This window comes from Myotis yumanensis, unplaced genomic scaffold (assembly GCF_028538775.1).
Source record: "Myotis yumanensis isolate MYYU_CA2020_CCGP unplaced genomic scaffold, mMyoYum1.0.hap1 SCAF_9, whole genome shotgun sequence".
NCBI classification, from domain to species: domain Eukaryota; kingdom Metazoa; phylum Chordata; class Mammalia; order Chiroptera; family Vespertilionidae; genus Myotis; species Myotis yumanensis.
In genome coordinates this window covers 56,699,343-56,714,994 of record NW_027223760.1, presented here as the reverse complement: position 1 = coordinate 56,714,994, position 15,652 = coordinate 56,699,343, and the positions used below count along the sequence as shown (strand labels likewise).

General features: G+C 40.2%; 1 protein-coding gene across 3 annotated transcripts in view; it reads right to left on the bottom strand.

Moving 5' to 3' along the window:
• Positions 1 to 15,652, bottom strand: part of LRRC72 (leucine rich repeat containing 72) — a 114,878-nt gene that overhangs the window by 18,423 nt on the left and 80,803 nt on the right. For all 3 annotated transcript variants that reach the window (XM_070424387.1, XM_070424389.1, XM_070424388.1), the window contains exons 3-4: positions 7,716 to 7,789; positions 2,888 to 2,957 (exon numbers count right to left, since the gene is read on the bottom strand). In XM_070424387.1, coding sequence (XP_070280488.1) covers positions 2,888 to 2,957; positions 7,716 to 7,789 — 144 coding nt within the window. The remainder of the gene's footprint in view (positions 1 to 2,887; positions 2,958 to 7,715; positions 7,790 to 15,652) is intronic.

Below are 15,652 nucleotides of genomic sequence, written 5' to 3'. Positions count from 1 at the left end.
TGATCAGAGCCTGTGGGCCGGGGGGAGGGACCAAGAGGTCGGCCATTCCCCCTACTCACCAGTCCTGCCCTTCCCACTGCCACCCACCCCGGTTCCCCGTTTGCCATCTGGCAATCAGAGCCTGCTGGTGGGGGTGAGGGGGGGGAACCAAGAGGTGGTCAGTGCACCTCATAGTGACTGGTTGAGCGGTCATTCTGCCATTACGGTCACTGGGCTTTTATTATATAGGATTCTATCAATGGCCTAAATGCAAGTACAGAATAAGCTGTACCAGATAGGATGCTACTGGCTCCAAGTAACTCCTAAATTCAACTCATACTGGTACGTAAATTAGAACATATATTTATGTCACACACCAAGAAGTCCAGAGCTTATGAGAGCCTCAGTCTCTTAGTCTCTCAATGATTCTCTGGGCTCTGCTTTTCTCTCAATGTTGGATCCATTCTCAAGTTAGCAGGATGATTCCTGGCTTCATATCCAGGCAAGAAAATATCCAGAGGAAACAAAGGCCCTCTGAGGAAGTACTATCATAGCTAATATGCCCATTAGAGTTTTGGATCTTGAAAAAAAATTTTGATTTTTCATGAAGTGTGGTAACTCAGCAACCAGTAAGTTATTGATCAATAAGAAAACTCACAACTTATTCATTTATCCACAACCACTTAAAACTTATTTTGGGTATGCTCTCCTTTCAGTGTTATGTGGGCTAAAAAAGTATTTTTTAAAATATTTTTTAATTGATTTTAGAGAGAGAGAGGAAGAGAGAGGGAGAGATAGAAACATCGATAAGAGAGAAAAATGAGAAAGAAACATCAATCAGTTGCCTCCTGCATGTCCCCTGCTGGGGATCGAGCCCGCAACCTCGGCATGTCCCCTGACTGGGAGTTGAACTTGTGACCTCTTGGTGCATAAGTCTAAAAACAAAGTTAAGTGATGGTGATTTTGGAAATAACATAGCTAGTTTGTTGAACATAAAGAATCAAGTACAAGAAATGAATACTGCCTGTTGTTACATCCCTTCCCTACAAATCCCCCTTCAAAAACAAAAGAGAGTAAAACAGTTGACAGTATACATAATCCCTTTGTATGTACATAACGTATCTGCCAGTCAACTGTATGAACATTCAATGACTGGCTGGAAGTTGGATGGTGTCCACTACCAGAACTCCAAAAAATATTACAAAGTTCCTAATCACCTCTCTCTTTAGACCTATTGCCAACAGCTGTACATGTTCCTCCCTTTAAAACTGAACACCACAAGGAGCACACATGAGAAACAAAGATTAGTCACTTCTGCCATGTCTTGTATTTCCATCTTTTTCTCATCAGAGGTCGCCCACTGTGACCCAGGATGGTTTTTGGCAGAGTGCTATAAAGCGTTTTGAACTTGTGTGCCCTTAAGTAGTGCAAGTACTTTCCATTTCAGTCGTTAGCTGGCTGGGTCTCAGAGCTATTTGTGTTTGTTCTTCTAGAAATTATTTCAAGCTTATGAGACTTGTGCTTACACTTAATACTAGGAGCTCTTTCATTTTCCATTTACTTGGTTTAAAAAAAGACTGAAAATGCAATGTGATATTGAAATACTTTCATGAACATGGCTGCTTCAAGATTCAATGCTGTGAGTCTGGACTACTGCTTGATAAGCACACTAGTGCTGAAAACTCAAGAAACCTTTTTTTATTCAGCTGGCATTTGAAAGTCTAAATTCAAAATGCTAAGATGGTATAATGGATTTACAATGAGTAAAATGAAAGCTGCTGGAAACTCAAATTTTTGAAAGTTGAGGATAACCAACTTACTGACCAGCTAACTGTAATGACTGGGTCTGCATTTTGGTTCAGTCCTGCTCTTTGACTTGGAGATGGCTTAAAGCCCCCCAGGCTCCCACTCTGGGGGAGGTGGTGGCCTCCTAAATGCTAGCCTCTAAGAGAAGATATAGGGGACACACTCAGTGACCTTGAAGGGTGTCCCTGCAGTTGGAGACATGTTAACTTAGTGCGTGGCACTTACTAAGGAGGCTAGATCAGCCTGGGTAGCAACTGGGGGGTAACCCACCTCTTAGCCCCTGGTAGCAGGACAAAAGTGTGTGAGCCCCAGGAACTGCATGGGAGAAGGTTGTAGGAATATTGATCTGGGGCAGGATAAAAGAGATCCTGCCCAAGAGGGTGCGTTGTCAAGGCCAGGAGACATTCAGTTGTAAGTACCACTGGGATTAGTGGTGAGGGGCGGTCAGAAGCGGCCAGCAGAGAGGAATCACAGTTGGAGTAACCTAGTAGGGGAGCCTCTGAATAACCCATTAAGAGAAAAAACTCAATTTTTTTTTAGTACCAGAGGGTGCAAACCAAATAACTTTCTCCCTTGCCTTTCCTCTACCTCCACATCTCCCCATTCCTAGAGATTCCATACCAATTATGGAGAAGATTGGGGTGAAGGTGAGAAGGAATGAAAACCCACCACACCTCCTTAAGCTGATAAAGAAGGCAGGTGGCACTCTGCCATCAGGCTTAGCTGGATATGGGAGAAAAGGTGAGGGGATATCTCATTTATGAATGAAGATCAAAAGTTGATTAATATATTCTCCTAAACATTCTTATTTCTGAACTGTGACTATAATTCAAATGAACTGTAAGGTTTCTAATGACACAGGAGAGGTGAGAAAAGCCATGGGACTGGAAGGAATAGCCTCCCCTGAGCAGCTTTGACAGGACATGGAGACACAAGCAGTTGTGGTATAATAACATCTCGAAAACTGTGCTATTTGATATATATACATATATGCATATAAACTTTCTCACCTAAGTTTAAATTAGGTATAGAAAATAATACTTTTAAAGATTGGCTCTATTAAAACTTAATTATAGAGACATTTAGAGATAAAATATGTTACCTTGTTATGATGCAGCCATAAGTATTTTAGTTTTCTAAACCTAGAAAGATCAATAACATCTGTCAGCTCCCTGAAAAAGAAAGTAAATATTAGCAATGATTAGTTCAGTTGTAGGTAAGGCAGGATATTTATAGTATGACTTTGGAGTAACTGAATAAACTTCTTTCTTTGTCCTTTCAAAATTGTTGGCACATGTTATTCTCCAAACATCCATTTTTAATACTTCATTCATTTGGATTAAGATTTTGTTAGCCAGTTAAAACAAATACTTAAAGGGGAGCATTTTATCACATTAGTAGAAATTGATACCTCATTATGATTTAATTTATTGGAATCTCAATTTAAAAAAACAATTTTACTGGGGAGAGGGGAGAGGGATAAAAGGGCAGCAGACATTGAACGCACAGGTAAATGTGAGAAATGCCATTAGCTCCTGCTTCAACAGTGTCTGCAGGCTTGTTACTTTGGGTTTGTCCAGATCTTGGCCAAACTGGGTTTAAGATATGGAGATTGCAGTGCACCAAGAGACAGAGACAGAGTAAAGTGGTTTATTCTCCCTTTGTTGTTTATTGACTACTAGAGGCCCAATGCACGAAATGCGTGCCAGGGGCTTGGCCTTCGTAGCCCTGGCTGCCTCGGCTGGCCCTCACAGCCCTGGCTTTGTCTGGAAGGTTGGAAAAATGTACGGAAGGTCGTCCAGTTGTTCGGTCCAATTAGCATATTAGCTCTTTATTATATAGGATGAGGTCAAAATATTGCCCATCCTTCTTGAACTGGGCTTTGTTGTTGGTGCAGCTCACTCAGCTAAGGGACATGCATGGCTGTGGATGGGGAGCTGTCAGCAAAGAGGCAAAGCCTGTGAGTGGCTGCTATGGGCTGGGGTATTCAGATCTCTTCTACTTCTCAGGGCAGAAATTGTGGGCCCAGGCTCAGTATGCACACAAATATGTCTCTATTTATCACACATGTATAGAGCACACTCTGTGTGCCAGGCACTTTTCTAAGCAATTTAAAAATATTAATGTTAACTAATATTACCTATATTAACTCATGTGGCAACATACTTTCACATTTATATTTCTTTAACCAAGTGACACTGAGGGACTAATTATTGTCCTAATTTTTTAAGCAAATATATTTCTTAAATCATGCAAACATTTCTAAACAAGAGAAGCCCCTCTCATCAAATTTTTTTATTGCAAACTTTCAAATCTAAGAAAAGGTGAAGGAATTGTATAATGAATGCTTATATAGAACTTAACATTTTTAATGTTTTTGCCACTCACCCTCTCTTACCGATATAATATATCTACTTATTGGTTGATCATTTCCTGGGGGAATCATTTGAAAATAAATTGCAGACTTATTATTGCAGGGCTCTCACTCCTAAATTCTTCATGCACATCCTTAAATAGGGACATTCTGCTGTATAACCACAATACCATTATCACACCTAGGAAAATGAAATTGAATTCATGCATATCATCTAATATACTATTCATATTCAAATTGTCCCTGTTGCCTCCTATATTTTATAGTTTGTTTAAATTGATAATCCTATCAACACTAATGCATGGCTTTTTCAGTTGGTATAATCCCTTAGTCTTAAATTTAGAGCAGCCACTTTCCTTTTTTCCCCTTAACATTGACTTTTGAAGAGTCCGGGACAGCTGTATGCTAGAATGTCTCACATTATTGATTTGCCTGGTTACGTCCTCATGATTAAACCTAAGGTAGACCATTTTTCAGTAACAAAGGTGGTAATTACTGCAGCACATCGGGAGACAAATGCTGCTGCTTGTCCCACTGTTGGTGAAGCTAAAAGGTCAGTCACTGGGTTAAGCCTGTATCTGCCAGGTCTCTCCACTATAAAAAGTACAAATTTTGTCATTGAAAAGTAATATGTGGGGCAAAACTCAGAGACTATGTGTATATCTCATTACTTAATAACTATTTATTCAATGGGTTTAGCTTCTCTGGGTGACTTTGCCTGAATCAGTAGATTTGGTATTATAAAATGCTGACCTGTCATGCTCTTCTTTTTACATTCAGTAGCTGGTATTCTCTAAAGAACACCTGCCACAGTATGTGTTCTCAGTGATTTCTCCAGGAGTCATTGGTAAGATGCTTTCCATTTTCCAAGCTCAACAGAGACAGGCAAATAACCCAGTTTACTGGCATCTGGACTGTGCAACTTTTTTTGGTTTGTTTTGTTTTTTTGTACCCAGATGGATTAAGTAGCAAACTTAGGATAAAAAATGTGTTGTCTTTTAATTGAGAAGACCACTAATTACCCACTGTCAGAAGATAAATATTTCTAATTTTTTCCTAATGCATTAAATCTTTTTTTTGTTATCTACTTACCCGTTAGGTCAATAGTGTACAGTTGTTAAAATCATGAAAGGCCGAGGTGCTATCATTTGATCACATAAAATATTGATTGTTGTTGTAAAAGTAGCTAATCTATATAGGAAGGTTCAAAGCATGACCCTAAGTGTGTCAGAATTATCTACCATACCTGTTCCATAATAAAACATATATATATTTAAAAATCTTAAATCGGCCAGTTATTTATTCCCTTGCTTCCAAGAGATTCAGGGCCACAGCAAAGATAAATATGTTTTCTCTGCACTGATAAATTAAAAAAATATTTATATATAACAAAAGAAACATGTTTATTAATAAACGATTTCCTTCAATTACCAGAGGTAAAGTGACTAACTTCATTGATAAAGTAGAACATTAAAAAAAATCTTCATCCAAGGATATGTTTTTAGAGAGAGAGGAAGGGAGAGAAAGAGAGGGAGAGGGGGAGAGAGAAACATCGATTGGTTGCCTCCTCTCTGTGCCCTGACCAGGAATTTAACCCACAACCTTTTTGATGCACTGGACAATGCTTCAACCAACTGAGCCACCTGGCCAGAGCAAATAGAACATTGTCTTTAAAGAGTAACTGAGTTCCATAAATTACATATGAGTAGAAATATATTAAGCTTATTTTTAAAAAATGCATAAAAGTCACAGAGATTAAACAGCTTGAAGGGAAGAATAGGGTCATCGTTACTAAAATGCAAACTGACTGCACAGGTGTCACTTGACTAGTATACACTGTACTGTCAGAGTCCAATCCAACCCATCACTTCTCCTTCCCCCTCCTCCTGGCTTCTATCTCAGGCATGGAGACTCCTCTGCAGAGCACAGTGACTTTTGCCATGTGCCACCTTGGGGAGTAGGAGTGGAATCAAAGAAGGTTATTATAAAAAGGAGAGGTTTTCCCACTTACCAATAAATTAGTATAGGGATTGTTAGGTAGGGGTTATTTTTATAGTATATGGGTATAATGAGTCATTCTTCTCTAGTAGTAGTAATCATATTAACTGTACTAATGCTCATTGAATGCTTACTGTGTACCAGGCCATCCCCACCTACTCATTCACCTAATCCTCACAACAATCCTGTGAAGCAGGTAGTATTGTTATATGTATACTGGTGATCGGATTCCCAGATAAAATATAGGACACCCAATTTGTGAATTTCAGAGTAACAGCAAATGCAGTGTGGGACATACTTAACCTAAACATATATATTCATTTGTTTCTCTAAAATCTGTCTATACTAATAAAAGAGAAACATGCAGATTGATGTCACTCCACTATGCCCACCAGCCAATCAGGATGAGTATGCAAATTAACCCAACAAAGATGGCGGTTAATTTGCATATGCAGGCGCGGAGCGAAGACCGAAGAAGACTGAAGATGACTGAAGACTGAAGAGGCTTGTCTTCGCTGCAGCCGGAGCGGAGAAGCCAAACCTCTCTGCGGCCAGAGCAGAGAAGCCTAGCCTCACTGCTGTGACCTGAGCAGAGAAGCCAAGCTTTGCTGCTGCAGCCAGAGCAAAGGCCTGTGTCCCGGGTGCCGGAGGAAACCAGTGCCAGCAGCCAGGGGAAGGAAGACCTATTGCGCGAATCTTCATGCAACGGGCCTCTAGTATATATATAAAAGCCTAAGTGACCGAATGATCATACGTCTGGTCGACTAGTCACTATGACATGCACTGACCACCAGGGGGCAGGCGCTCAATGCAGGAGCTGCCCCCTGGTGGTCAGTGCACTCCCACAGCTGGAGCACCACTCAGCTGATCAACCCATCCTTGCGGCCCACCAGCCCGGTGGCAGCCACTCACTCCCTCAGTAGTCCTGCAGGTCCAATCTCCAGAGAATGGGCCAGGCACTGATGGACCAGCACCACTGGCATGACCTCCTGGAAGTCGGCCTTGGGCACTGCGGCCGCTTCCCCTCCCTAGATGCTCCACAAGGAAGAAACAATATAAAAGCGCCGCCAAGTGGCTCCTGACAACCAGCAGGAATGTCAACAAATGTCAGTGAAATGGATCCCGGCAGGCAAGGGTGTCCCACACTTGCCCAGAGGGCTGATTGTGTCTTGGGCTCCCTTCCCCCCGCCCCCCGCCACTCCCACCCCACCTCAGGACCCCACCCAAGCAAGAATTCGTGCACTGGGCCTCTAGTTCATATATAATTGTAAATTCCATAGTTTTATTTGCTAAACTTGACAAAGATCACCCAGATGGAAGAGGCAGAACTTAAAAACTTAGCTTGGTTCCATAATCTTTGTTCTCATCCATTCCAATGTTCTGCCTCTCCAATAGAGATTGTGACACCAATAAGTGGTAAAGTAATTAGAGTGTGGTACTTTCCCATCTAGTCTTTGGACGGGAGTGAATGGGGGTGAGGTAGGACTGGAAAAGAACATTTGAATCTGTGAAACATTATAATCAATGCTCTTCTGTTTCTTACCTAAAGTACACTTACTTTTGAGAAAGGAACAGCTCAAAGACATCAACATCCCTCTTGTGGCCACATATCTTTAGTTGATCTTCAACTGCCTGGTAACATATAATTACTCTGTCAAGGCACATTCCACTGAGCAAAAATACGGAGACAGTTGAAGTCAGTAACAATAAGGTCTACAAGGAGATCAAAGGAAAGGTGAATATGGAGGCAACCACTCTAAACTGATAAATTCCAACACTACAATTATATATTATTTAATCATTTTTTGTGGTTGAATTTCATTATCCTTAATCCTGGGCACAGATGTGTTAAATAATTTTTAATCAAAGAGAAAAAAATATGTGTACATATACTCCAAAAACAAGTTTTCATTCTCTGTGAGGTAGAGTGATTTAGTCTTTAAATATTCTTAAATGTTCCTTCAAACACAAAGAATTTATATTTGGTAGGTTTTCCATATTTACAGAAGTCAATATCAAGGTTGGAGGTGAAGGGAGTAGGCTATAATGTACATTATCACACAGGTGCTTGGCACCCTGTAAATTCTCAATAAATGTCACACAAATGAACGAACGAGTGAATAAATGTCATTGCCCTTTCTTTGCAAAGAAATCATGTCTTTAATTTTCATGAATTACTAACATCTTGCACCGTGGGAATTTTTGGTGAAGAAGAAGCAATTTTTATTCCCATAAGCTTTGTTTTGAAAATACAAATCCAACAACAACTAGTTAGGTACTTTGCTTTTCTCTTGTGGTCTTTTGCTAAATTATAAAATAACATTTATAGGCCACATGGCCTAAGATTATATGGAAAAATTAAAGCCTGTCTGTAATTTTCCATGAAGGAATAAACCTAACAAGACACAACAAAAGTGGAAAGTATAGTCATTGCACTTCTGGACTCTGACAAACATTGTAATTATCAGAGTCAAAACAATCACCAAATTTCAGCTGGGATTTGTTGTGGGTGGTGAGGTTGTAATGTCAGTAAGTGATTTATGAAGTTTTGACAATGGTTTTGTTATTTAGTAGAGGACTTTAAGAGGAGTTAGATTTAATGGGATGAGCACATATCTAAAGAAGTGATGAAGGTAGATATCCTAGGGATGGGGAACGGCTGCTAATTTATTGTCCTAAACTTTCTTAGTTACCCTTTTATGCAAGCTGAATCTTGAGGCTTAGAGAATTCATTGGATCAGGTATTGGCATTTCCATCAAGGTATTTTGTTACTCTAAAAAGCAAGCTGAATCTGGAAAAACCCAATACATAAGGCTTACATATCTTCATCGGAGTACTTTAACTGAAATATCTAAACCTTCAGCTTATATATGGTCAATTGCAACTTTGCCAAAGTATTTGGGATGTTAAAGGCCAGCCAAGGTAGAATTAAAATTTAGCAGCTACCTATTAAAATTATAAATGTGCTTTTAACTTGATCCCGTCATTCCATGTCTAGCACTCAGAAACACAGTGGTACACAAACACACACACACAAAATTGAATATCATTGCTCACCTCCGCATACATTATCAGAGTTATGATATATGTCCCATTAATTGGTATATGATTTAAATTAAGATGTAGCTTCACAATAGAATACTGCACAGTAGCTTAAAAATATAAAGAGATGGATATCTGATCATATAATAATATCAGAAATGTATTTTAAAGTAATAATGCCATTGGCAGGATATACGAAAGAGTAACAATATTTTCATTACTAATGACATTTATATGCACATAAAATACACACTCCAAATTGTAAACAACAGTTATCACCTGAGATCATGGGGAGCTTTCACTTTCTAAACAATATACTTTTAATAATGATTGAATATTTTATAATAAGCACATATTAATTTAGTAATCAGAGATTAATACACATTTTGAAAAGTTTAGCCATAGAATGATTAAAGATTTAAATTAAGTTTTGAAAATTAAGAGATGAAAAGGGAAATTGAAACTATCAGCATAATTCAGAAACCATAGCGTAATCAATTATTTATTTACACAGATTTTGATCATGATATGTTTCTTTCCAACCAAAAATTTCCTATGAATCTGGAATCATGTATTAATGCCAAAGTGCCAAAGAACACAAAGATGGGCCAAGAGGTTTCAAGTTTCAGTGACTCCGGTGGAACAGCTCCAATTCCCAATCAACACACAACTTCATTAGCAGTATATTCCTTTCATCTAAAGAAGCACAACAAGCATTCTTCCCCTGAGAAAGTTTTTTTGTGTGTGTGTGGTAAAACATACATAATATAGAACTTACTATTTTAACCCTACAGTTCAGCACATTCACATTGCTGTGCAACCATCTCCACCATCCATTTCCAGAAGGTTTTCATCTTCTCAAATGAAACTCTGCACCCAGTAAACACTAACTCCGCATTTCCTCCCTCCCCATCCCCTGGCAATCACCCTTCTACTTTCCATTCCTATGAATTGGACTATGCTGAGTACCCCATGTAAGTGGAATCACAAGTTTTTCTCCTTTTGTGACTGGCTTATTTCACTTAGCATAATGTCTTCAAGAATCATCTATGTTGCCCTAACCGGTTTGGCTCAATGGATAGAGCTTCAGCCTGCGGACTCAAGAGTCCCAGGTTTGATTCCAGTCAAGGGCATGTACCTTGGTTGCGGGCACATCCCCAGTAGGGGGTGTGCAAGAGGCAGCTGATCGATGTTTCTCTCTCATCGATGTTTCTAACTCTCTATCCCTCTCCCTTCCTTTCTGTAAAAAATCAATAAAATATATTTTAAAAAAAGAATCATCTATGTTGTAGTGTGTGTCAGGATTTCCTTCCTTTTTAAGGCTGAATAATATTCCATTGCATGTATGAACTACACCTTATCTGCCCATTTATCCATCAAACACTACAAAGGAAGGTTGTTAAGGGCTCTGACAATTCACCAAATATGCTCTGGTGAATTCAGAGATTTCATTTGGGGTGGGCTTGACAATTCACCAAATATGCTCTGGGAATGCTGAGATTTCATTTGGGGTGGGCTTGAAAGGGCGAGGAGAAATTAGAACTAGAATATTGATGGGTGGATATTTTAGTCAGAGAGAAGTAATTACACAAAAGAGAAGATATGAGGAAGAAAATTTGAAGAGCATGGGGCTGTGCAGCCTTTGGCTACAATGAAAGGCACATTTCATTTGGGGTGGGCTCTGACAATTCACCAAATATGCTCTGGGAATGCTGAGATTTCATTTGGGGTGGGCTTGAAAGGGCGAGGAGAAATTAGAACTAGAATATTGATGGGTGGATGTTTTAGTCAGAGAGAAGTAATTACACAAAAGAGAAGATATGAGGAAGAAAATTTGAAGAGCATGGGGCTGTGCAGCCTTTGGCTACAATGAAAGGCACATGGAAGGCAACTGTGAGAAATAAATTAAGAAAGATGATTTGGGGTCATATTATTTGTGCTAACTTTGAAATTTAAGCTCAAAGAGTATACTTAGCGTGCAAGCAAAACTTTACAGGTGTAAGAACTCTAACTTAAAATCACATAGTTTATGTAATTTACCATTTAAAATTAATTTTATTTTATGATATACATATACATATACATATACATATATATATATGCACATGTATATGAAATATATATACTAACTACATGGTTAAATCAGTGTAAGACCAATAAGATTCTGATTTTTACCAACACAACTACATCAATGCTTTTAACAATATCCATTATCAAATTATTTTAAAATCACTGGACTCAATTCTGCGGTTATAGGGAAATAGGAGACAGAATTTTTAAACTGGAGAAAAGATGTGGGAAAAAAAGCTAGGCCCCAGGAAGATGACTTGCCGTGACATGCATGATGGCCTCGGGTGCAGAGAAGTGCAGACAGGAAGCCAGGCTGCCTCTGGAAAATCAAAGCAAGAGCGGATGAGCCTGCCCTGGGATAGTGGCAAGCGGGAATGAGCAGTGAACAGCTCTGGCATGGGATGTGCAGAGAGAGCGGAGGGGAACTGGCAAGTAGCTGGAGGTGGAGAAGAAGGCCAGGGGAGTCCCAGGTGATGATGGCAATGTGGCAACATGATGATGATAAAGGTGACTATTGGTCAGAGAGGACAAATTCAGCCCGGAAATGCTGGGACTGAGGCGCTGGTGGAACAAACAGGCTAAGGTATCAGCAGAGAGCTGCAAGTGGACGAGGGATCTCACCAGAGATTTCAGAGTAGGTACAGCCTGGCGAGTCAGGTCAGCCCAGAGGAGAGAGTGGGGCCCAGGTAAGATTCTTGTGCCTTTAGAAAGAGGAGGAGGGAGGCAAGTTTGGTAAGGGGACAGAAGAGGGACAGTTGTAGAGTTAGGAGAAACAAAAAGACAATAAGAGCTGAGAGAGTGAATTTCAAGAAGGTAGAATTTGAACCTGCAGTTGCATAGGGTGGAAGAAGATATTACCCAGAAAAGGTATAGAATTTGTGAAGCAATGTCAGTAACCTGATGAGGGGGAAAAGTCAGATTTCAAATTAACTGATTAACAGACCGGGGAAAAAAACAATCCAACACAGAATTGGGGTGTGGGCTGTTCTAGAACAGGGAGGATGGTAGCAGCTTCCTCCACTGCCTGACACCTTAGGATCTAGAGAAAACAGAAAAAAGTTTGAAAATCGTGGCTTTTTAATCTACGTGTATTTCAGTCTATAGAAGGAACTACCCTCTCTTTGACGGTTTACGTACTGCAATAATAGATACATTCCTATAGCGTCATGCACCACACATGCACCACCGGATAGTTAGGACTTAGCCTTCAGCTCATTACAGAACTCTAGGCTTTGTACTCCTGGGAGTCCCTAGCCCTTGCAGACAAGTTCCAGAACTCTAGGACCCTTTGCTAGCTCCCATGTTGCCTATTTTTGACATTTTTCCTCACTGGAGTTTATTCTTTAAGCCATTATCTTAACTGCTTTCAACTCTGTTTGTATGATTCCTCAGAGAACCTTCCCTCCTCAGTTTGCACTTTAGGGGGACAACATTTTAGGGGATATATATATAATTTTGGAGCGTCAAGGCCCACATGTACGGCTCTGTTACCTACTTTCTAAACTGCCATAATTATATATGCAGCAGGTGGTGAGTAGGAAGAGGTCAGTGTACGTCTGTTAGTGTGTATCAGGGGCAGCCTCCAGTCCTTAGTGGAAGTGTGGGGTCCCAATGCTCCACCCCCTCCGCCACAGACCCCTGGGGCAGCCTCAGGCTGGCTGGGCCCTTCGGGCAAGGACCCCAGGGGCTCTTGGTCTGGGGAAGGGGGTGCCCCTTACCCTGTGGCTGACCTCCAGGGCACGTCCTGGAGCCCTCGCTAGGCTCGTGGAGAGTCGGGAGGAGCGGGGCGGATGCTTCGGATCCCAGGTCATCAGGAAGCCAGAGCGGCCGGCAGCACCTATGACTGATCCAGTCTGGCCCGCAGCTCATTGTTCCCACTGTTACCAACAGTTACCACAATCTCGCCGACTAAAAGCCAATCCAAACCAGGGAAGATATGAAGCCAAATCCTGACTTCTGTGACGTTTGCACGTGGGGTCCTTGCAGCCCCCACCACGTGGTAGTTTTCCCTGCGCGCGGCGCTTTCTGTGGGTGCCGCAGAGCGAGTGATCAGCTATGCCAGAGTGGGTCAGAGGACCCCAACGGCAGCCCCCCAATACTACCAATTTTATTGATTTGAGAGCAGAATATCAGAAAATTTAGGTTCTTAACATTAGATGTGCCTGGTGACCACTGGTCATGTGTGGAGGGTAGGGGTGGTGAAACCCTATTGGAACTTGAGACAAAAGGGGAAAAAATCAGTTCTGTTGATCCTGTCTTTACTTAAAATTTTGAAGTTCTTTCATCATGGATGTTTTGCAAAAACATTGCATTAAGATTTATTTTCGTGATTTTTGTGTGCGCCGCCTTACATTTTTGTAAGGCCACTGCCTCACCCTAGAGTCCTGGGAGGGAGATAGGGGTGGCAGTATCCAGGCACCCCTAGGCTCCGGGTGCCCAGGGAAAAAAGAACACTTTGCTGACTTTATTGACCAACAGTAAGCACATATTGGTTCAGTAGCTGAGGAGTCCTTCCTCTGGCAGAAAATGGGTTCGATAAGCCACTATTTAGCTAGACTTGATGTCTCCCCAAGTTCTATTGGTACCTCTAGCTCAAACTGTCTTACGATCTTATTTATATGAATTTGGTTCCCCTCTCGCTTGGGAAACTTAGGAGGCGGGATTGTGTCTGTGCCATCGCTATCCTGTGTCAGGAACTGACACACTGCATTCCATAAATGTTTATTCAATGGAACCAGTTGGTTTCTTGGTTCCCAATTTGAACTTGAAACCTAAGAATTAAATACAGTTTTTTTTAAATGAATCAGGCTACTTGCATATAAAAATTCTGGTGTGAGAATAGAGCATCAAAAATATGTCACTGGAGAAATCAAGCACATGCTATTTTAGTACTTCACAAAATATTTCAGCCTGGTGGGGCTGGGAGGGTAAAAGTCCTCCAAGTCACTGTGGAGGGAGTAACAATCTGAGAACTACTATTTAAATGGTTTTATCTCATAAATAAAAATCGAATGAGAGGAATGGTCCACTAAGAAAAATGTCTAAGATAGTTTACTGGTCTTTTGTCTCCCATTTTTGCTGTTAATATGTGTTACAGCATTTCAGATATCATTCATAAATAAGCCACATGGAAACATGGACATGTATAATACTTGATCAATTTCATTCATACTCAAATGTGAGTTTTAGAATCATATGCAAAAATACTTTGAGAGCCTTTTACAGAAGTAAACTACTAACCAGCTGATTTCTACTAAAATCACATTAAAATGTTTAGCCTTGACTTTTTGTTTAAATCTTTAAAATTTACACTGATTAAGAAGAGAAAACAACAAACAAGTAAATAAACAAATCCAGCTCTGTTTTTAAGAAAATAACTCATTTCTTATAAGGTCTTAATGTGTCCCATCTCCCCCCAGAATTACAATTTAACTGATCATGAGGACTAAAATAATGCAAATTTAATTATGGGATGTGAAAAACGGAGGTTAGGAAAGATACTTTTTGGATGAAAGATCCTGCCTAGATATCCTCACAGTGATGGTACACAATTTTCACAAAAGAAGCATCCCAGGCAGAGTGAGCAGAGAGAACGTTTACCTCCATGGGGTGGGATTATGGCCTGAGGAATCCAGCCTGAAATTTAAAAAATTCACGTAAAAGGTACATTCTCCTTTACAATCAATCTTGTTTTAATATAAAAATAAAGTGGTTCCCCCCTAACTCCCCTCCAATCTTTGAGCAATATTTACACTGAAGCAAGACACCCTGTGTTTATCCTGTGGCTTTGCCGCTCTGGCACGCCGCCACTGCCTGCAGGGGTATGCATACCCCAGTTTGAAAGCTCTAGCATATCATGGATGTGGATTTGGAAAAGAAGAAAGAGCTTGTGCTCCAAGTCAGGGCATGTGGGGTTTAGTCTCAGCTATGACATTAACTAGTTGTTGGCCACCTTTGAGTCACTTAATGTCTCTGGTCCTCAGTTTCTTCAGTAGTAAAATTGAGAAGTTGGAAGTTTAGCTAAAAAAAATCTATTATTTAATTGTACTTTCCTAGAAAGGTGGTATGTATTGTTCACAGAGTAGAAGATTCTTGCTGAGATGTTGACATGCAATTGCTTTTAAGAATAATTTCCCAGTGAAAAATGTGTGAGTAAAAAAATGTGCATATGATAGCTATCATTAAAACTACATAATTTTTAAAACTCTCTAATTTTGTTAACAATTCCAGTCATCACTCTGGATGTTATTTTTCTAAGTGAGTAAAAAATATTTATTAGATAAAATAATAATTATCAGCCATTTTCTACCATGTAGAAGGAGCACAGAATGAGCAATATCTCAGCCACAATAAAATCTTCTTACATGCAAAGAAAGGTATAT